The 22,500-nt window shown below is 42.9% G+C and overlaps 1 protein-coding gene across 1 annotated transcript in view; it reads left to right on the top strand.

Annotated features, from left to right (window-relative positions):
* ZEB2 (zinc finger E-box binding homeobox 2) overlaps positions 1-22,500 on the top strand; it is a 105,595-nt gene that overhangs the window by 79,014 nt on the left and 4,081 nt on the right. Inside the window, exons 3-8 of the mRNA XM_065751002.1 lie at positions 604-675; positions 6,949-7,137; positions 7,826-8,040; positions 10,483-10,591; positions 11,472-13,441; positions 15,994-16,174. Coding sequence (XP_065607074.1) covers positions 604-675; positions 6,949-7,137; positions 7,826-8,040; positions 10,483-10,591; positions 11,472-13,441; positions 15,994-16,174 — 2,736 coding nt within the window. The remainder of the gene's footprint in view (positions 1-603; positions 676-6,948; positions 7,138-7,825; positions 8,041-10,482; positions 10,592-11,471; positions 13,442-15,993; positions 16,175-22,500) is intronic.

Genomic DNA, 22,500 nt, shown 5'->3' with positions numbered 1-22,500 from the left:
ATAAAGGCAGACTTTGTCAGTGCACGGAGGGCGCGCAGAGGACACAAACAAATGGCACGGGCAGAGAAGAGCTGCCCACAGTTGAAAATTTGTTGCATTTCTGTGCCACTTGATATTAATAAATGCTCCTCTTCCAACAACTCGGAAGATCTGAGTGGCAGTGGATAGAAATAGAGATATAAAGATCTTCCTGTGTGCTTTGCTGTTTCTTCCAGGTGCAGATCTTACAGTGTCTGTTAGCTGATTATTTCTTTTAAACGAATAATTAAAAAAAAAAAACAACCTACAAAAACCCAAACCAACCCTTTTTAATCACCAGGCTGCTTATTAGATTTGATATTGGGAAAAGCCCTTCATTTACTCTGAACAAATAGTTCTGTTTTCCACCACTTGCTGTAATGTTTAAAGTAAATAAGTTCTTGTCTGTCCAGCGCTGCTGAATTCATTCAGTTGCCAGAACAAAGCCATTGTATAGAGGGCCACAACAGCCCTTTTCTCTGCTTCCTTTAGACAAATCTTCCCCATTCCTGCACTGTGCTTGCTAGCTTTGTGGGCAGCTCTATAATGTGCAAATGCTAAAACGTGTGCATGCTTATTTCACAGAAGAAATGAAGGAAGATTATGACACTATGGGGCCTGAAGCCGCAATTCAGACCACTGGAAACAATGGTACAGGTAAGGTGCTGAGTTATATGAACACCCCTTCTATTCTAAATGGCTGAAAATTAGCTGTGCATGAAGAGAAGTAGTGCCAAAGCAGCTTTTCTTGGTTGCAGTTTAACAGTTGAGAAACATTTTCATTATTCTCCTACTTTTAGTTTATCTCTTACAATTCGATAGCAGCGATAGAGTGAAACACAGCCCTTGCTCCTCCTGCAACATTTCAGCCCCTAACATATTTCAACTGCATCTTTGTAAGCTAATAGTTTTCGGCAGTGTGAGGAGATGTTTTCCCAGCGAGTGTGAGTATAGGATGGTTTAAAGTAGCTGGACCAGGATGCAGGAGGCTTTTAATGAGAGAGACTGTACAAAGAGCTTGATAATGAGGATGGGGTGCACTCGTCCCAGCAACCCCAGCTTCGCATGGTGCACAGAGTAAGCTCCTTCAGGGACGGAAAGCATCCTTTCAGAAAGACACACATAAACCACTTACAAAGATATACAGACACACACACTTTAAATGCATATTTATGAGATTATTATGTTTCTGGCTAATCTTTTCTTGTTGTTTTGTTTGTGCTTTTTTTTTTTTTCCACTTTCCACATCTCTTTCTTTCCCCTCTTCTTACAAATCAATACATTTCGTGGAACAAGAAAGGGGACAGAGATATTTAGCAGGCATCATCTCTGAGCCACCTCTTTTTTTCCTGTAGCTGAGCAAAACAGCAAAAGGTTTCTGTTACTATTTTTTAATCCAAATGAATTCAGGGGTTTACCATGTTCTTTGCAAAGGCCACAAGGCCCTCCTCGATCCTCAGCACAGCTGAATTCCACACATCACACAGCCTTTCCTTCGCATTTTTTCTGAGTTGCAGTTTGAGATGTTGCAGATAGGCCTGGCTGACACGGTTCAAAGTGGGCTGTTTTCTAATATAAGTACATTTCTATGCATTCCACAATGAGATTTATTTCATAGGTAATGCCCTCTAGAAATATTACTGTAAAAGGTGGTACCTAAGCATTGCAAATGTTTTATTACTCACACTTTCCTAATGTTGGTAACACCCACACAAAACCCCAGTGCTCTTATTAAGCAAGACATTTACTTTATAATTCTTGTGGGGGAAAATAATAGGAAAGTAAGACCATGTCACTGTTTCTTTTCATGCATTGTATTTATTGTGCATGAGCGAAGAGTGGCACCCAGGCACAGTTTACTAATACATACTTACTTAACGATGTTGCCATACAGAGCTGAATACACACACACGTGGAAAGATTTCTGTACCAAGTGATGTTAATAAAGTGACAAATTTTGCTTAGCAGTTGAAGAAACAGGACTTTAAAAGATGTCTGATTCCGAAATAAGACTTGATTGTTATCTGAATTAACGATTACCAGAGCCTTTGAGGTCCCCTATCAGGCTGCGTGACTTCCTTTGCACACATTTTCCTTACCATAACAGGCCCTGACTCTTTCATACTTGAGATGAGGTCTGCTCGAAGGGGAAAATGTTGTGTCCTCTTAGCCCCTTCCCTCCCAGGATATGATGGCCTCTTCTGCCTGTTTGACTTTGGCCTCAGAGCACCCTGCTGGGCCCAGAGCTGGGTAGTGCAGCTCCACGTAGGGTCAGGTCATCCTGCCTTATCCAGTTCCCCTTGCCCACCTCCGTGCACCTGTTTTTTTTCCAGGAGCACTCTAGACACTCTGCATCTAATACACAAAAGTTCCTCTGGCTGCTTCTGTCTGAAGCAGACCTACCCCAAATGTTCTGTGCAGAAGTCCTAGGCCCCTTTGTAATCAAACTGCTTGCAGCAATGGGTGGCTTGCACGAATTACCATACAGAGCTGCCTGATGCTCTGCAAGTATTCCATTCGTGTCTTTTGTCACTGAGGAATTCAGGCTCTCTCAGTAGAGCCTGGTGTCTGGGTAGCTTGAGTTGTACAAATTTCTTTAAAGTCTCTGTAGTCTTTTACGAGCGATGTCAGATTATTCAGTCATATGACAGCATCTGATAAACAAAGTGTCTTTGCCAGCATTTTCGCTTTGACTGAGAGATGCCAGGTGACTGTTAGGAGCTGCAGCATCCTTCCTGCACAGTATGCAATGGGGCAAAACTCCCCAAAACTCTGCTGAGATGCCCCAACCATTCTTTGAGGGGGAAATCGGTCATCCTTCCTGACTAGCCTGGGAAACGGTCTACGTTTTCTTCTTCAGGCTTTTTGTCTTGAGTGTCTGGGCTCAATTTTTCCCTGCACGAAGTAGGGGAATTTAACGTGAATATTTAATAAAACAGCTGAGGAGAGGCAGAGACTGGGCCCAGCTAAATAAGTTCAATTGGTACCTCCTGGACACTGGTGTCCAGGGTTTCCCAGCATCCAGAAAAGCCCCTGGGGCTTTCTTCAGATGAACACGGGCCCTTCTGGGTGGGCCGAAGAGGTCCCTCTTGTTTAATGTAATTTCATTCTCCTTCCTGACACTGGAGCATGTTATCTCATAGTGTTCCACCACCTGGGTTGAGAGCAGAAATATGGAATAAACTTTCACCCTCGTTCACATACCTCCAGCAACAAAGTCGCTGTAGGTACACGCAACAACCGTGGTGTACTTCTGGTATCAAATTCATTGCACAATGTCTTCAGTAGAGAGAGACTAAAAGGGAAGTCTCCGTTATTAAATTATTCTGCTTTTGTCAGGATGGCCAATTCTTAGTGGTACTTAAAGAAATCTTGTTATCTATACATGAATCAGCTGCATTTTTATAATGAGCTGCAGAGGCTTTATAGTGAAAAGTGACCATTACGGTGAAAATGTTTAATGTTTGGTCATTCTGGATTAATTTGTAAATATTTGTGGGTATTTCTGAAACGATAACTTGACAAAATGATGTTTGGCCTAGGTCATTTTTAATTAGTGATTTGTAACTCATTGATCTTTGGTGTCCCTTCCAACCCAAGCCATTCTATAAATTTCTATGGCTTACTTTACCATATCGGTTAAGGTTATTACAACTGGAATGATTGAAGGAAATAGATTGGTGCATTCTCTGTGAACAAAGAAATTCCCAGCTTCGATTACTAACACCTGACAAGCTTCAAATAAAGATTTCTTAATGTAATTTAAAGAAGGAAAATAAGAACATTAAACCCATGGTAGGGAGGAAACAGAAGTTAAACTTGGCAGGTTGGAAGACAGGCCGTTTTCAGACTGTAATCTGTGTGTACCAATGGGGGCCTCTCACTTCCTGGCTAATGAAGGCTGTGGTTTTATTAGCTATGTTTGCGATTAAGGGCAGCTATCACCATCTCACAGGATGAGTTCCCACACAGAATAACTGGTCTCCAAAGCTCCTCGAACCTCTCGCTCACTTTATCTTGAAAGGTTCTAAATACCTCCAAAGATAGCTTTTCTTAATGCATTTTATTTTTATGTGACACGGCCACATCAGCCTTGGGGAGCTGAAAACATCTCTGCTCTCCAGGCTCCAATAATTAATTAAGAAAAGACTTATTGGGTGAGGTCACCCGGTGCAGATCTCGCTGAAATTCTTGACTCACAGGAGGGGATGTGCAACGTGTGTGCAGTGTCAGTCCACGAGGAATCTGGGAACATGACTTTAAGCATGAAAAGCAAATTAGGGCACGGGGGGAAGCAAGCCTTTCCCCCAGCATTTGAGAGAGACCTAATGGTTATCAGATGAGCCTTTTGAGTAATACTGGGTGAGCTTCCAGTAATGTCTGAATTGTCAGCAGCGTAGCTCGTGAGACACCAGACGCACATGTTCACCTTTTGCTATTTGCACTAATCTGCAGTGTTGCAGCACTGGTTGTATTGTTTCAGTTAAGGATCTGTCAGCTTTTCCACTAAATCCCCTTGTTTTGGGGGAGGTTATAATGTAGACATAAACATTTGCTTTAGTTCCTGGGTTGCATGCACAGACATGGGAGCTTAATAATCCAGAGAATCAGGAGGCCTAGGCCAGTAATACTGCAGCATCCTTCAGAGAGACTAGGGAGCAGGGAAGGAAGAACCTTCTCTGAGGCTGAGTGTGGGGCTGAAGCTCCTAATACTAGCTTGGTCCTTGAATTCCGTTCCTATGAACCTAGTTGCAAGCTCCAGAATCACAGATTGCCTGGAAGATGCCGTGGGGTGTTCCTCCATCCTTTCCTCTTTCTGCTCTCATATCTCTTCTCTGGAGGAAAGCACTCCTGCCCTGCTTCATAAGTAGCAGTTGCCTGAATCGGGCAAGGAATGAGCTTGTTTTCTTTGGACCTAGTGCTGAGCCAAGAGAAGGAGAAGAGATGGGTTAGCATCAGGCCAGGTGGTGTTACAACAGTTGCAGGATTTAGGCATAGTAAGAGATTTAAAAGTGGGATTTGTGACATAAAGAGCAATGTCTCAGCTTCCTTTTTTTTAAATTTAATTTTTTTTTTTTCTGATAAAAACAAGGCCAAAAACATAAGCTGGCAAGCAGCTGGCATTCCTGTGCACGAGGTGCACTTCTGCGACCACCATTTTGTTATCATTCTCTGGCAGCAACAAAATGGAGGCAAGGTAGATCTTGCTCTCTGTACTCACACTTCCCTTCTCTGGAAGTCGATTATTTTAGGGGAGAAAAAAAAAAAGAAAAAAAAAAGGATATATAATTTCTCATGCTAATCCCAAATGATAGCAAGAGCTACAGAAGGACCAGGGGAGGAGAACCGGTTGTTGTACCAGTGCCCTATAAAATCCCTGTGATAGGAACAGAAGTTTTCTTCCACAAATGGGGCCCATGAACTAAGCCATTTGGTTGCTGTCACTAAAATACTGCAGAGCATTTGAGAAGCTGCTCTGCCCATATGACAAATAGGGCATACTTGTCTCAGCCGGAGGACTTGATCTTATCGGCTAAAGGGATGAGGTTTGCATAGCTGAATATCTACTTTTATCAATGACAGCAAGATCAGCTCTGCAAATTGGGCTCTTTCATTTCCACTTGTGCCACAGACGGGGCCACGTCTTGGTATATCTGCAAGTATCACCTTGTGTTTTTGTAGGACACTGAGGCAAAGCATTACCTGTTCCTAGATGCTAAGGAGCTGGTCGTTGTCCCATCCCAGTAGCAACAAATCAGTAATGTTCTAGGGCCCAGTTCTGCTTTCCTTTTGATATAACCCTTTTGATTTCCACGAATTCACTCTACATTGCTCCCTGGCACAAGTGAGAGCAGAATGATGCTGTGTCATATTTTACTTCTGCGTGTACTGTAGAATAGTTCATAGCTTTGGCTCATTTTCGTATTTCACCTAAGCATAAATGCTTAAAAAAATCAATCATGGCATTCTTCTCCTTTACGGTCAGTTAAAAACAGGTATCTGAAATTCCATGCCACGAACCGTCTTCCAAGACTTATTAGTAAAAATAAAAATCAAAGGGAAGAAAACGATCAGTTATTTTCTGCTGTAATCATACCAACATGTGCCTACAGTATCCCAGAGTTTTTAAAGTTCTTTCCTGTATGCAGTATTCATACGTGGATGAGAGCAGCATATTTTTGGAAACAGGATGTTTTGTGGTTGGGAATATATTATGTTTCATGGACATTGCACGGACAATAAAAAATTGGGTTTACTATTATGGAAAACTCTTGTACAGATTGTAAGAGTGGTTTTAGGCTCAGTGTCCCGATTCTGGTCTAAAACATATGGTTCTATTTGTGAAAATCTATGAAGCAACACATTTTTTTAAAACAACCTACTCTTCCACTGTTAATTACCCAGAGATTAATAATCCAAGAACAAACATGACACGAGGAAGATGCTGAGGGTTTTCACCGTTGCCAATCTTTTTGCTTGCCCACCATGGCAAGCAGACAGAGGCAGAACCTCACATGGAGGATGCTTGTGGTCTTTTCCACCTGCAAATATCGTCTCTTGCAGCAGGAACTGTTATGAAGCTGAGTTTGCCAGGGTTGTGAAGATTTGGGGGCAGCTGAGCTCAGCCCTGTTAGTCGTGAATCCCCCAGGAACCTCCCACAAGTTGCCTAGATGAAGTGTTACCTGCATTACCGAGACCTCATAAACTTCATGTGCTGCCCTGTAGAGCCCGCGTGGCTGTTAATTTAACCGCCCGGCCTTACTTCCACCCCCAGCCGGTGGAAAGCCAGCATTAATTTTATTGGGAGCTGGAGCACGACTGATGGGAGCAAGGATCCAGCCTTGTGGCTCCAGCACACATGCCTGCTCAGCTTGCACACAGGCAGGATGCACTCACAACTCCTTCTTTTTCCCCTTCTCTCGTTTTAGTTAAGAATGCAAATTGCACGTCGGACTTTGAGGAATATTTTGCCAAAAGGAAACTGGAGGAAGGAGATGGGCATGCAGTCAGCATAGCAGAGTACCTGCAGCGCAGCGACACAGCCATTATTTACCCTGAAGCCCCTGAGGAACTGTCTCGCCTTGGCACTCCAGAGGCCAATGGGCAAGAAGAAAACGGTGAGGCTGTAATTCATTTTTAGCCAGTATCCTGACCTCTTGCAGCTGTTACAATTATAAATGCACTACATGCCTGGGTGTTTACCTTAAAAATTGAAGAACAGCTGCAGCGGCATGGAATTTCATGAGCAAAGATTGGGGCTGTAATTTTAGGGTATTGTGATGTTTTAGTCAGCAAATTCGTATTATTTTGTGGATGAACTGAAGAGCTTGATTTAAAGCTCACTTTCAAGGGAAGGACTGCTGCCCCTCTGGTTGCGAGTTTGGGACATATTGAGTTTTAACGCAAAATAATACGGGGTTGACGGCCCACGGCTCTGTGATTCTTTGCTTAATAATGGGGAATGAGTCCCTAAAGAAGGATTTGCTCAACGGCAAGGCAGAGCTGCAAATGGCCTTTGGATGGAGAACAGCAGCTCCGGCTGCAGGAGGAGCAGGGCCCATCCCCACTTCTGCATGGGGTCTGCCCCCATTTGCACGCGGGCTCTGTCCCCGTGGCACCGCCAGCCTCGCGGTGCCGCTGGGCACGTGCAGGCCCGGTGCGGTTGGCGATGGTTTGGAAGCGCTGTCCCCGTCGGGCAGCAGATTGCAGCGATTCCTCTCATACCATCCTGGGCAGTAAGCCCATTAGCTGCCATTGCCTCGCTGACCTTTTGGCCTGCCTCTCTCCCCCCGTCCCGGGGCGCAGACCTGCCACCTGGAACTCCAGATGCCTTCGCCCAACTGCTGACCTGCCCCTACTGCGACCGGGGCTACAAGCGCCTGACGTCCCTCAAGGAGCACATCAAGTACCGCCACGAGAAGAACGAGGAGAACTTCTCGTGCCCTCTCTGTAGCTACACGTTTGCCTACCGCACCCAGCTCGAGCGGCATATGGTGACACACAAGCCAGGGACAGATCAGGTGGGGGGCTGGCTTTAAGTGATTTCTTTCTGTAATAACCCCTTAGAGAAACGATATTGCTTTGATTGGCAATCATTATTAATTTTTCATGGCATTTTGAAGATGCAGATCTTTTAATGGTAATAGCTTTAATTGAGGTCTAAATGATTTTTTGATGGTCTCTTCTAATATGATTTAATAGTCTTATGTTCACGATCGAATGAGTGTGTTAATTTCTAATTTAGAAATTTTATTTGCACTTTAACTTGACTTTAGTTTCGTTTTTATGTTCCTCAAAAAGTGAATGAAACGGTAGCATTTTAATTATACATTATTAAACATCTCAGCAATTTTAATTCCATTTTTCACCTAGTTTTACTTTGCAGTTTTGCAAATAGGAGCTCAAAGGCGTGCTAAAAGACCCACCAATATTTTTTCATTACTTTTTGAGTGGCCTTTTCAATCGCGCAAAATTATTCGCATGTGGTGTAACCGTTTGTGAAATATTATCGCTCATCTTTAGAACAACCCTACCCCCCGTGCACACACAGGATATCATTAGTGATGATTGTGCCACTTACACAAGCATGTGCTATCTATTGCTGGTGAATCCCAGCAGCGTATCCGCAATAAATCAAAGCACTTTTCCCTCAGTGTGATGCATGTAATATTATATCGGGGCTGCATTTAAGGAAATGCTGTGTGTCTCAAACAGGTGACTGAGCTTCCTCAGTGCTCCTAACCAGAGTGTCAATAGATCTGTGCCACAAAACTACTCCCAGCCTCGCAAGAGAGTTACTTCTGAGGAGAGGTGTTGTGGAAGGTTGTAAAGGAAACTCAAATGGCGTGTTTAAAACTGAAATAAATAGATGTGTGTGCATCGTGTCAAATTATAAAGGCTTCATGCCAAGTTTATTTTCTTTAAAAACTGCAAATCGTGATCAGCTGTATTTCTCTTGGTAGTTTTTCTCTCAGCATAAGGTAAATTCAGTTACGCAAACACACATCTTCTAATCACGCAATTTTGTAATTAGCATTTTTCAGAGAGCCATATCTTCTGCTTGATCTTAAATCAATATAAATGATTCTGGAGAGGTTTCTCATATTCTTTCCTTTCCATGGCTTTTCTGGTGGACAAACGCATTTTCACGCGTGCATTTGTTCTAACCCGATCTGCTGCAAGTTTGTTTGTTTTAATTTTTTCCCCCCCTCCTTTTGCTTTGTATCATTCAAAACACCAGGGGGAAAAAAAAAGCCTCAACATTTATCCAATGTAACCGCCTGAAATTTCACATGCGAGAGCGTGCTTGTGCTGGCGCATTATGAATGGTAGCTTTGGTGTTGAAAAGTCCCCTCATTTGCTCATGGCATTTACAATTAGTAAATTAAAATGATTGTATCATATTAACAGTGGCACAACTAAAGTTTATAGTAGTCCTCGGAGGGCGATGGGGGGAGACAAAACAGCTGTTGCTGTTTGTTTATGCAACTCAGCAACATATGAGCGCGGGTCCCTCAATGGCGCGCGGCGGGCTGGGCTCTGCTTGATCTTTGAAGGTTGCTGCTGTTTGAACAAACCTCCCTGTGTCCCATGTAACACCATCTGTCTCGCCAGGAATGTGGGAAGAGGCAGCACACCCTCGCAGTTGTCATACCGTTTCGGTGCTGCCTTTTTCCTCCCCCCCCCCAGCCCTTTCTCCCCCTCCTCCTGCAATAGGCTTTTGTGTCGTTGCTGCCTGCAAAAGGCTGACCTCCTACCTTGAGCATCCAGAGCGGATGGCTGCATTATTATTATTATTATTATTTTTCCCCTCCAAATTCAAAGCCACTGGGCTTTTCTTGTTTGCTGCAAAAAGGTCAGCTGCCTTTGGTTATATCTTCATGATGTTCTTAACTTCCCACCTTCCCTCAGCCCTCCAAACAGTGCTGGGGACAGCATGGCACGGAAGGTAGCAGGCGCCTGTGATTTCAAAAATATTTCCAGCAGCAGCTCATGCCGAAGACAGTCTCTTCTGCTTGATAATGAATTAAATCTTACATGAAATGCCACTAATGGCAGTGTTTCTGCCTTTTCTACGCACGCAGTAAACAGAATTTTTAAACAAGCAGAGCCCCACATGTTCAGGATCTGCTAGGAATATTAAGAACCACAAATCTTCTTATAAAACAGTTTCTCTCATTGTAAGATACCTTAAAGCAACACATTTCTGATGAGAGACTTAGGAAATAATTCTAAAGCAAATATCGAATGCTCGTGTGGAAGTACGTTCTCATTTGTTTCGGTTTACTGCCAACATTTTGATTTTTATTGCAGCACTGATGAGACAAATAAATGTACACGCAGACCTTTTGGTCTGCTTGGTAAATTCAGAGCCGCATTAATTTTGTTTTTGTTTTTAAGTTAGAAATTCATGGTTTCTCTTGCATAAAATTCACATCGGTGTCTTTTTTTTTTCCTCCCAGCACCAAATGCTGACCCAAGGAGCAGGCAATCGCAAGTTCAAATGCACTGAGTGTGGCAAGGCCTTCAAATATAAACACCATCTGAAGGAACACCTGCGAATTCACAGTGGTAAGTAGCGGAGGTGCTGGTGTGCTCATTTGCATTTTGTTTAATTAGCTGAGTTTTAAAGACTGCTTAAAATTTACACAGTTCTGCTTCTGGCTTCTCGGAGCTACTAAGGTATTTCAAAAATCATATCTGAGCCATTCTCATTTATCATGCTGTTAATGCCAGGGCCTTGCTGAAAGATTTGGAAATAGTAAAGCTTCTTGTAAATAATATTACATTGTTCAGCACTTTGAGCTCAGAACCATTCACTCATTTCTATGCAGTCGGATCTTGAAGAGTCCATTGTATTTTTTCATAACAAAAAGTTCCCAGAAGTGAGATACAACTCATATTCTCAGATAAGGAGGAAGTGAAAAACTCCTTTTATTGAACAAACTGTGCATTTTGGTTCTTCTGCTTGACAGAGCATTCGGTACCTGGAATGCTACCAGGCTCTGCCCAGACACCAATCCCTGCCTATGCAGATGTGCTCATACCGTGCTCAGTTTCAGGGCAACCCCATTCATTTCTGAAAGAAGAAAAAAAAAAGAAAAAAGAAAAAAAGAAAAGAAAATGACAAAACAAATCAAATTTGGGCAGCCTGGATTTGATTTGACTGTGGTAACCACGGGGCACTTACCTGTGACTGCAACAGTCTGTCTGAAGCCAAGCTCACACCTTGGCAGCTACTGCCAGGCTGCAGCCTTTGGTTCCAAACTGACCTCAAGACCTGCAAAGCCGAGGGGAAGCAGTGGTGGTACGTGGCTGTATTCACAGAACAGATATTTTCCTCAGTGTTAATCAGTGGATATACAGATGATCGGCCTGGTATCTAATGCAATCACTTGCAATTATAGCAGCAACAATGATAATTAACATTTGGTTTTAATTATCATTTTAGGTGAAAAACCATATGAGTGTCCAAACTGCAAGAAGCGTTTCTCGCATTCTGGCTCCTACAGTTCGCACATCAGCAGCAAGAAGTGTATTGGTTTAATCTCTGTGAATGGCAGAATGAGAAACAATATCAAGACGGGTTCTTCTCCTAATTCTGTTTCTTCCTCTCCTACTAATTCAGCCATTACGCAGCTGAGAAACAAGCTGGAGAATGGCAAACCACTTAGTATGTCTGAACAAACAGGCCTACTGAAAATTAAAACAGAACCACTAGATTTCAATGAATACAAGGTTCTTATGGCCTCGCATGGGTTTAGTGCAACTAGTCCTTTTATGAATGGTGGACTTGGAGCAACCAGCCCTCTAGGAGTTCACACTTCTGCTCAAAGTCCGATGCAGCACTTAGGTGTAGGGATGGAAGCACCATTACTTGGCTTTCCTGCAGTAGGCAGTAATTTAAGTGAGGTGCAGAAGGTCCTACAGATTGTGGACAACACAGTTTCCAGGCAGAAAATGGACTGCAAGGCTGAAGAGATCTCCAAGTTGAAGGTTTATCATATGAAGGATTCGTGCCCTCAAGCAGAGGAACAAGGAGTTACCTCCCCCAGTATTCCCCCCGTGGGTCTTCCAGTAGTAAGTCATAATGGTGCCACTAAAAGTATTATTGACTATACGTTAGAGAAAGTCAATGAAGCCAAAGCTTGCCTCCAGAGCTTAACCACAGACTCGAGGAGACAGCTCAATAATATTAAAAAAGAGAAGCTGCGAACCCTAATAGACCTGGTAACTGAAGATAAGATGATAGAGAACCATAACGTATCCACTCCATTTTCATGCCAGTTCTGTAAAGAAAGCTTTCCTGGTCCCATTCCGTTGCATCAGCATGAGCGTTACCTGTGTAAAATGAACGAGGAGATCAAGGCAGTCCTTCAGCCTCACGAGAACATGGTTCCCAACAAACCTGGAGTGTTTGATAAGCAAACCCTCTTGCTGTCATCAGTACTTTCTGAGAAAGGAATGACTAGCCCCATCAACCCATACAAGGACCACATGTCTGTACTTAAAGCATATTATGCTATGAATATGGAACCCAACTCTGATGAACTACTGAAAATTTCCATTGCTGTTGGCCTTCCTCAGGAATTCGTGAAGGAATGGTTTGAACAAAGAAAAGTCTACCAGTACTCAACTTCCAGGTCACCATCACTGGAAAGGACCAGTGCCAAGGTGGCGCTGGCTGCCACCAACAACACTCCCACTAAAGACTCTTTGTCAGCCAGATCTCCAATAAAGCCTGTGGACTCTATAACTTCACCATCTATAGCTGAACTCCATAACAGTGTTACTAATTGTGATACTCCTCTCAGGCTAACAAAACCTCCTCATTTTACCAATATGAAACCAGTTGATAAATTGGACCACTCTAGGAGCAATACTCCTTCTCCTTTAAATCTTTCTTCCACATCTTCTAAAAACTCCCACAGTAGTTCTTACACTCCAAACAGTTTCTCTTCTGAGGAGCTTCAGGCTGAGCCTTTGGACTTGTCTTTACCAAAACAAATGAAGGAACCCAAAAGTATTATAGCCACGAAGAACAAAACAAAATCTAACAGTGTAAATTTAGAACACAACAGTGTTTCTTCATCATCTGAAAACTCAGATGAGCCACTGAACTTGACTTTTATCAAGAAAGAGTTTTCTAATTCAAATAATCTGGATAAAAGCACTAACCCAGTATTTGGTATGAACCCATTCAGTGCCAAACCTTTATACACAACACTTCCACCACAAAGCGCATTTCCCCCCGCCACTTTTATGCCACCAGTCCAGACAAGTATTCCTGGGCTGCGACCATACCCAGGACTAGATCAGATGAGCTTCCTACCACATATGGCCTATACTTACCCAACTGGAGCAGCTACTTTTGCTGACATGCAGCAAAGGAGAAAGTACCAGCGGAAACAAGGATTTCAGGTAAACTGTTGTGAATGGTATCTTTTGAAAGGCTAAAATGTAGTACTTTGTGGTATGTCCTTCTGCAGAAGAAAAAAAGCCCAAAGTTATACTGAGTATTTCCAACAAAATTATCACAATTGATTTCAGTCTGAACTTGTGAAAATGCAGCCGTGTAAATAAACAAATGGAAATTACCGAACTACTACTTGGTTTTAGAAGCAGTAACAATACCACTGAGTAGATGTAAATCTTTGATTTGTTAAAAGGTTACAGTTATAACAGTCGGTCCTTACTAGAGTTGTATCTAAATGATAATGTCCATGAAAAATCCTATCACACAGATTAAAACAAAACCAAAAACAAAGCAACAACAATCTTTTGATGTTATATATTCTCACTGTGAGCATAAATGCATTTCACCAATCAGGAAAAGGAGCTGCAAGAGACCTTTTGGTAGAACAGAGATCCATACAGCCTCCTCACCAATTCATCTCTCTAAAAGTTTTGAAAGTTTCTCACTCCATGTTTTTTGGGGGGTTGCTTGCTCACTGTGCTCAAGAAGGGCTTCCTGTCTTCTCTTGAATCTCTTGGTAAATGAGACATGTCGATGTGTTTCTTCACCACAGCCCCTTCCTCCAGCCCACCCACTGCTGTTTATTGACTACCAGTCCTCTAATTCATGCTAGTCTTCTGGAAAAGCTTCAGCAAAAACAAACAAACAGAAACCCCACAGATTAACTGAAATTATTTGGGGAGGTAGCATCTAGGAGCCTTAATCATGGAATCATTAAGGTTGGAAAAGCTCTCCAGGATCCCCAGTCCAGTCCAACCCCAACCTATTCCACCGTGACCACTGACCACTCCCCTCAGTGCCACATCTCTACTGTTCTTAAACACCTCCAGGGATGGTGACTCCACTACCTCCCTGGGCAGCCTGTGCCAATCCATCACCACTCTTTCAGAGAATAAACATTTCCTAATATCCAAACTGAACCTCCACTGGTGCAACTGAAGGCCATTCCCTCTCATCCTATCAGAGACGGCAGATGCCCACCTCACTGCAACCTCCTTTCAGGGAGCTGGAGAGAGCAATGAGGTCTCCCCTGAGCCTCCTCTCCTCCAGACTGAACAATCCCAGCTCCCTCAGGTGATCCCCATAAGTCCAGACCCTTCACAGTGCCATTGCCCTTCTCTGGGCATGCTCCAGGGCCACGATGTCTTTCCTGTAGTGAGGGGCCCAAAACTGAACACAGAATTTGAGGTGCGGCCGTACCAGCACCAGGCAGAGGAACAATCACCTCCTGCTGATACAGGCCAGGACACTCCTGGCCTTGTTGGCCACACGGGCAGTCAAAGTCTTTCTGTGGACACGTAATGTGGGTCAGAACTTTTTGTCTGAGTAAAGCCTTTAATTCTTTTCTCAAGTGATCCATTCATGAGTCGTAAAGGATTTTGCTGCTTGCATGCCTATAGCAAAGAGCTGCTCTACAGAAAGTCGCCTATTTTTCAACCTTTTTGCTGGATGTATTCAGATACAATGTACAGAATTTAGTTAAATGAGATTAACTGATTATAGATTATTAATTTTCTTTTACGTTTGTGCACGTTCCCCTATGTCCTATTACAGTCTGTTAGTAATTTTACTGACTAGTAAATGTTTTATAGTTTCAAATGTGAAAATCAGGTATGGTTTTACATTACAGGCTGTAATCCCTCTTTGCACAATAGGAGCATAAATAGCACTGCACCTCCATAACAGCTGTTCCACTATTCCAATTTACAGTACATCTGCCCTCTTTGTAAATGTATTTAAGCCTATTTAATCTTCTCTAATATTAATTAGTGCAAACCTAGTCTAAGAAAACTGAACTGTGTGATAGCAAATGGAAATGTATGTTATCATGCAAGTTTGCACTCTCTTTGGATCAAGACAAAATAAATATCAAGAAATTTAATAATTTACTGATCCACATTCATTATTGCTTAATGCTGAAGGCTGTTTTAACATAGATAGAACATTGATAAAAAGTGTTATTAATATTCCCTATTTCAAATTACAAAATTAAATATAAAAATATAGCTTGAGGCCTTTAGTCGGGAGACATACATTTAAATGGATTGCATAATAATAACATTTGTACCTAAATATAAAATTCAATTAGACCTTTTCTACAGATGCAGAATACCTCCAAGTTCCAGTGTTTTGGGAGGAATGATCACTCAGCTGTTGCTTACACTTACCCCTGTACAGTATTACAATACCTTCATCCACAAAGTGCCTCCCCTTTGCATTTGCCACTCTCTGAAAATATTTAGTACCTATATGACAAACACTCTTTGCTTGTGTAAATCCCATCATTACAGAGTGCTCCAAGACAGAAAGTTTTGGAAGCTGACCCAAGAAAGAGGCCTTTGTGGCTCCTTATTACATCCATACCTTCCCTCAGCTGGAGTTTCATTACCACGATGGGTTCCTGAGCTCAGACAGACCATAGGCAGCCCCAGGCATTATTTTAGCTTTTGCTGAGTGGCTGTGGATGTGGGTGTCACTGATGGTTGTCCTCTCACAGGGAGACTTGCTTGATGGAACTCCAGACTACATGTCCGGCCTCGACGACATGACAGACTCCGACTCCTGTCTGTCCCGAAAGAAGATCAAGAAGACGGAAAGTGGCATGTATGCGTGTGACTTATGTGACAAGACATTCCAGAAGAGCAGTTCCCTGCTGCGACACAAATACGAGCACACAGGTATGTATGACTGCGCTGTGTGTTAAAGCCCTTCGCTGCGTTAGATGTGCACAATGTATGGATTGGCCGGGCTTTTCAGCAGGCAAAGTGTGATGTCTTTTCCTTAGTTCAATATTTATTTTGTTTAGCGTGGTGAGGGGCTGTTGAATTGCATGATTCTGTCCTGGTATCTTTCTGGAACATTTAAAATAGAAGACAAAGGCCCACAAACTTTGGGGTGAATCTGGCCAGCTGTGGATGCAGTGGCCATCGTGGCTCTCAGTCTTGCGGGGTGAGGTCTCACACTCTCTCACACAAAAATCAGGTCCTGGTGCTCAGAAAGAAGCATAGCTTGATTAACACGAGTCTGGTAGGGGAGAAGGAATAGTGACAGCGAATTCCTTGTTTCTTAGGCACTATCAGACCCTGTGCCATTTAACCCAGGTGAAAAAACCCCACTGATGTTAGCAGTGCGAGAGCTCACGCTGGCCCAGCTATCTGACAGCAAACAGGCCGCAGAGGCTCTCACCGTGATATTGCGTGCCAGCAGAGGAGGCAGGTTGCATTTCGCTTTTTCACTTCTCAGTTAATGCTCGGGGAAGGTTTCCGTCCTTCCCAAGCGGGAACTGAATTTGTCTCGTTAAAGGAAGCTTGCCAGGGCTCACTGAGGATTGTCAGCTTAGGAAATGTTTTGGGCTGAGAAAGACCCACCATCACACCTATGCCTGCCGTGGTCCTCCCTGAAGACAGTGCTCCCTTCCTCAGCACGTCTCAGTGAGGGAAAAGCAAGACCAGAGCTCCTCAAATAATAGAGATATCAAATTATGTTGGACAAAGGGAATGTGAGTTATCACGTGAGTGATTGTGCAGCAGGACATAAACCAAACTCCGAGTTAGAAAGAGCTTACTCAGGAGGAAACTTTCCTTAACTTTGAAAGCTGAGTCCCGCTTCAGGAAATGAAGCAAGTCACATCATCCTTCAATCTCACCATGTGATGGTAAAAACCTTATACCTCTCTATTAATACATCTTCCAGGCTGTGCATAGCCATTTGGCATTTCACATATGAAAAATTCACAGTTCAAAAGTGGGCCGTGCCTTCAAAAAATTCTTTGCTTTGTTATTTTTCCTTCTCATACTTTTCTTCCAATTTTTAGGCTAATCCCATACAGGAAAATAAAAAAGGAAGTTAAAATACGTGTGAGATTAGGAAAGAAAATTAAAAGCAACATTTTGGACTAGATCAGCTAGTTCATTGGTGGAATGTGCTTCCCACCACATTATTCAGATCAAATTGTTTATTCAGTAGGAGAAGCTTTGAAGGCTTTACGTTCCTGCACCTTTCCTCTCCTGAATGATTTTATTACAGCCATCTGCAAGCATTATGGTGTACTACACTACTACCGTAAAGCTCTTATGTTAGAACTGGCCTTCATATATATTGGGATCTGGACATATGGTTGAATCCCATAAAGTTGGTAGTCCATAAGGTCGACAGACATATGGCTGAAAGGCTGAAAATTTGACAAGCTGAAATGTGTGCAATCACCTTGATTTGCAAAATAAACTGCATTTGTAAAAGCAAAAATATGTTCTGGTCCTTAACAACCACGGGAAACTACTGCCTACTAAAAAACATCCCGCAGCTCTGACTTCGGGACTCTTCTCCCTCTTCTTTCTGTCCCTTCCAGCTTCTTGACTGAACGTCTGTCAGTTTTATGGGACCTGGCCTTATGCTCCAGACTGCGTATAAGTTGTCCCATTTAATGCACAAGAGCTGTAGCGCATTACCAAGCTCTGGGGTGGCATTTAGAGGCAGGAGGGATGGTCTCGTGGCAAAAGCACAGGCTGAGAGATCTGAGTTTTCATCTGCCTTGCTGCAGACTTCCTCTGTGAATTTTAGCAGATTGCTTCATTTTTCTCTCACCTTCGTCTATCTTTGAAACAGAGGGAAGTGATACTAGCCTACCTCTCTGGGGTGTTGTAATTCTCCATTCACGCAGGCTGAAATCCACCAATGGAACTTGCTGTGTAAAGTGTAAAGTATTATTAAGGATGGATTTGCCTTTCTGGAGGCTCCACGCATCATGCTAGTGTTAGGTAGAGGTGGTTGGGTGCTCTGAAGACCTTGGTTGGGCGAGCCTCCATAACTCATTCACAGCCTTCAGGAAGCACACGTTACTAGGACTTCTGCTAACGGTTTAGCATGAATCTTAAGTGGATTACAGATTAATTTGATCATTTTGGGAAAAAAAAGCTTGCAAATTCATTAATAATGTGTAAAACTGCCGTCCACATTCGGTGTAAGGAGCCCAACTGAAAGTGATATCATCTTTTGCATTTGGGGTCATTGTGAGAGGAGGCTCAGATTCCTCGGTCGACTTTTTGAAACTTAAAAAGGTGACAAAGCTTTTCTTCCAAATGCGTTCTGTTTTCTGACCAGCTGATCACCATCCATTGTTACTTCATTAAAAACGTATTTCAGGTGAAATTGGAGCCCTTCCTGTCTTTCCCAGAGATGTGCAAGCAATGGGTTGTTTATCATGATGTATACATATATATATGCATTTTCTTACAGGAGAGCAATCAGATTTCTGTTTGTTACTGCTTTTATGCTCCACGTGCCTACTGCAACCCATGCTGGTGTTAGAGGAGCTGGATATATAGACACACAGCCCTGCCATGCAGCCCCATAAGATACACCTCAGAGAAATTCTTTAGAGCAAAAAGAAACGTTGACACACAAAACTAAATGAGCTGCCTGAATTATGTGCTAACTGACTCTTGTAAAGGAGAAAATGAGAATACTGTAGGTGCTGCTGTGGTAGAGCTGAGTTTCCCTGCCAGGGCAAGAAGAAGGGTAAGGATTTGGCAGCTCCTCGTCAGCCCAAGAGCTTCTAATGGGACCATGTGGCCACAGATCAAGGAGCTCTCCATGATCACCTCTGTATGCTGTGCCTGCCACAGCTTGAGCACAGAGGAAAATGGGGTCCAAATTTTGCAATCCATAATTTGTAATTTATGCAGTATTAGCAGTGTTCTGTAATAGCTTCTAACTTCATGCGGAGAAGGAAAATTTATTGAGTTACTTCAGTGAGTGAATTGCATTGGTTCTGCTTGATTTGAATTTTAGTGTAGAGGCCAGTGCTTGCTGCGGGACCAAACTCTGCCAAGTCAATTTTGGGATGCCATGTAATTTAAAGAGAAGCGATGTGTCCATTTTAGATTTTGAGATTCACAAGATCCTATTTCGTTAGAACCAGATGATGCACTGCTGCAATTAGGGTGTAGGCCATGGTAGGCAGCACAGGAAATTGGTGCTCAAATTATTTTCCTGTGGAGCCTCATGAACCCATCCTAACTTTGGTCACGCTGCAGTCGGTTGAGCAGATACTGCATCATTTGCATGTGTGTAATCTCAGATTTCTGCAAGCTGCATAGCACAAAGTTCAAGACACTTTCCTGCTGTAGTGGGTTAGCGAGCAGGAGAGCAAACAGCGTGCAACACCTCGATGTACAGAAATATCCTGGCTTCTGGAGAGCAAGCCAGTCTGCTCTTGGTGGTGAAAGCTGACTCAGGAGCAAGATGAAAGTTAGCATTTGCTCATGCCTGTGTCTGCCATACCCCAGTGAAGGCTTTATCTGCACTTCACAAGGGAACTTGCAGCGTGCCTGCTCTGCAACAAAACCTGGAAACGGTTTTTCAGAATCCTACCTAGAAATTCTAAATCCTTTCATTGTTGTTCTATATTACATCATATTCTATTTTATTACTTGTGTGGGCTGCTGAGGGCCTCATAGCTGCGCGAGCGCTTTCATCCTTTCCTTTTCCACTGTATATTTTATTAAGACCTCTTTTTTATTTTTGTAGCTTTCATGCTGATGCAAGCACTAGTTTCATTTCCAGATTGATTCTGTAAACTAAATATTGTTCTTGAGCCTGGTAGCAAATCAGCTCTCTCTGGCTAGCATTTTGAATTCCCAGCCCAGGAGTTTTCTTTATTTAGAGCTTGATTCATAAAAAATTTACATGCTATTTAAAGGTTATTTTTTCTTGCTTTACTCTGATACCAGTTTAGATTTCCCCATTTTACACTCAAATAAAGAAAAAATAAAAGGGATATATTCAGAGCTTGGGAAATTTGCTCTGTAGACAAAGTCTTCTATTCAAAATAGAACAGGTGCAGCTTGAGCAATTATATATAAATTGCCTTTATCTTGCACCTTTGACCACTTCACTGCGCTCTGGACATTAATCCAGCTCCATTGGGACCACATCTAACGTCCAAACCCCCAAGCAGCTTCAAAGAACTGCCTTTAAAAAATAAAAACAAGCTGTCACAAAAATGTTTCCTTCTTCCCTCCAAACAGTGAGATTTCGATGAGCCCCCTCCCATTGCAAACATACCCGCTTGCCGTAGGCAAAGGGATGGCAATATTTAGTCTGGGATCTGGTGACAGTTTATGATCTGATGTCTTATGACTTTTATACCACTGCAAATGGGAAACATGCAGCCTTTCAGCCAAATACTTTTAGCCCAGTAAGGCTGAGAGATATTTACTGTTAACGATTTATTTATTTATTTATTTGCTTTACTTTAAGAGAGATGTGATTTTAGAGACTCCGAAAACCGATTAGTTGTAATTTCCCCTCTGTAACCTGAGCATGGGCCTCTGTGGGAATCTCTTCTTGCAGATGGTAAAATGCAGAAAAAAAAAATCCGAACATTTCCTTTAGGTATTAGAGAAGGATTTATCACCTAGTTTCACTGCAAAATGTGGTGTGTGCATCAGGCATCCACCTGATGACACAGAAGTGTTTCATGAGCCCTCCTGCAAACTCCCTTTGCTAACACCCTCCTGGCTCCACCCCTACGGATGGTATAAGTCACCTGAGATGGGACTGAGCAAAACTTTGAGGGATGGATGATCAAATTTGCTTCTTTTTGACCCATCTCTACTCCACTGATGTTTTGTTGCTGCATGACAACATTCTTGTTAGGTGCAGCAGAGACTACCTACCATATCCCCATCCACCTGCAATGGGATTCTTCTCCCAATCTCACTCAACCTTAGACCTCACTCCATCCCTAGTGTAAGCCACCTTACTGCAGCTTTATTTTATGGCCTACTAATGCATTGTAGGGATTAGGTACTTCTCCTAAATGGCTGAAATACTGTCTTTTGCACATGGGGAAAAAAAAATTCTTCCACAAACGTTCAGAAACGTGATACATTTAAAAACATATTTCAATTACTGTTGTAACAGCTGCATGCTGTGCACTGCTAAGGTATGTTGTGTGGTGTCTGAACAAAGAACCTTGCTCAAGCTGTCATGTTCCCTCAAATCAAAACGACAGTTCTTAATATGGATGTGGTAGACAAAATAGCTCTATTATATCCTTTTTAGTAACAGTATAAGTTAATATGAAAACACAAGGCATTTTAATCTTCTGTCTTCTGAATTACTTTATGAAACATAGATGATTACCTAGGCCAGGGAAGCTCAAGGTAGCAACAGCAGAAGTTAAGTCCTTGGTGAACATCATAGAATCACATGCAAAGAGTGAGGAAAGCAGGCAAGGAAAGAGGGATGAGCATGTGGCCTTGCTGGAGGGTGGCTGAGAAGCAGCTTTCCATCTGAGGAAAGGAAAAGTGCTGGGCAGCTGATGGGAAGGAAGGGTGAAGATGGAGAAATGTGGGGTGAGAAGGGCATGTGGTGATACTAAAAGGAAATCTGAAATAATGTTGAAGTAGCGACACTGAGGAGAGATGGAAGAGCACCCACTGCAACCAAGGCTTCTTTCAGGCAGTGCTTAGGTGAAGGCCGCTTTGAGATTTTAAGCTAATTTGAGCAACTGACTCGGTGGTGCTAAAATCTCCTGAGCTCAGGCTGGGATTTCCCTGTTGGAACAAAGGTGGTGCCCAGAGTACCAGGGCAGCTGCCCCCGGCCCTGGGTTCGGTGCAAAGCCAGAGTCGAGTGCAGCTCTAGGCCCAGACCTGTCTTGTGACCAACGGGTAACGCTGCTGGAAGTACATGTTAGGAAGCAGATCACAAAAGCAATACTTAATTTTGCTGGAAAATGGGGGGAAGTAAAACCCCTAAAAACTAAGAAAATCTGCATGTGTGCAAATTCAGGAAAGTCTCATACAGACTAATGTAGTTTAAGTCTCAATTTCCAGGCCTCCACTACTTTCCCGGTCACTGAGGTTTTTCTATCTGCGTTTTCTCCTGTATTTTCCCTCCTGCCAGATCTCCACTTCATTTCAGATTTTTGGCTTCCTTGTGCATTCGTTAATCACACCTTATTAAATGTGAACTTTCACAGTGGGACCCGAGGGTAGC

This window comes from Cyrtonyx montezumae, unplaced genomic scaffold, assembly GCF_038088225.1.
Source record: "Cyrtonyx montezumae isolate F1298 unplaced genomic scaffold, pur_monq_1.0 scaffold_7, whole genome shotgun sequence".
Lineage (NCBI taxonomy): Eukaryota > Metazoa > Chordata > Aves > Galliformes > Odontophoridae > Cyrtonyx > Cyrtonyx montezumae.
This window is presented reverse-complemented; position numbering and strand designations above follow the sequence as displayed.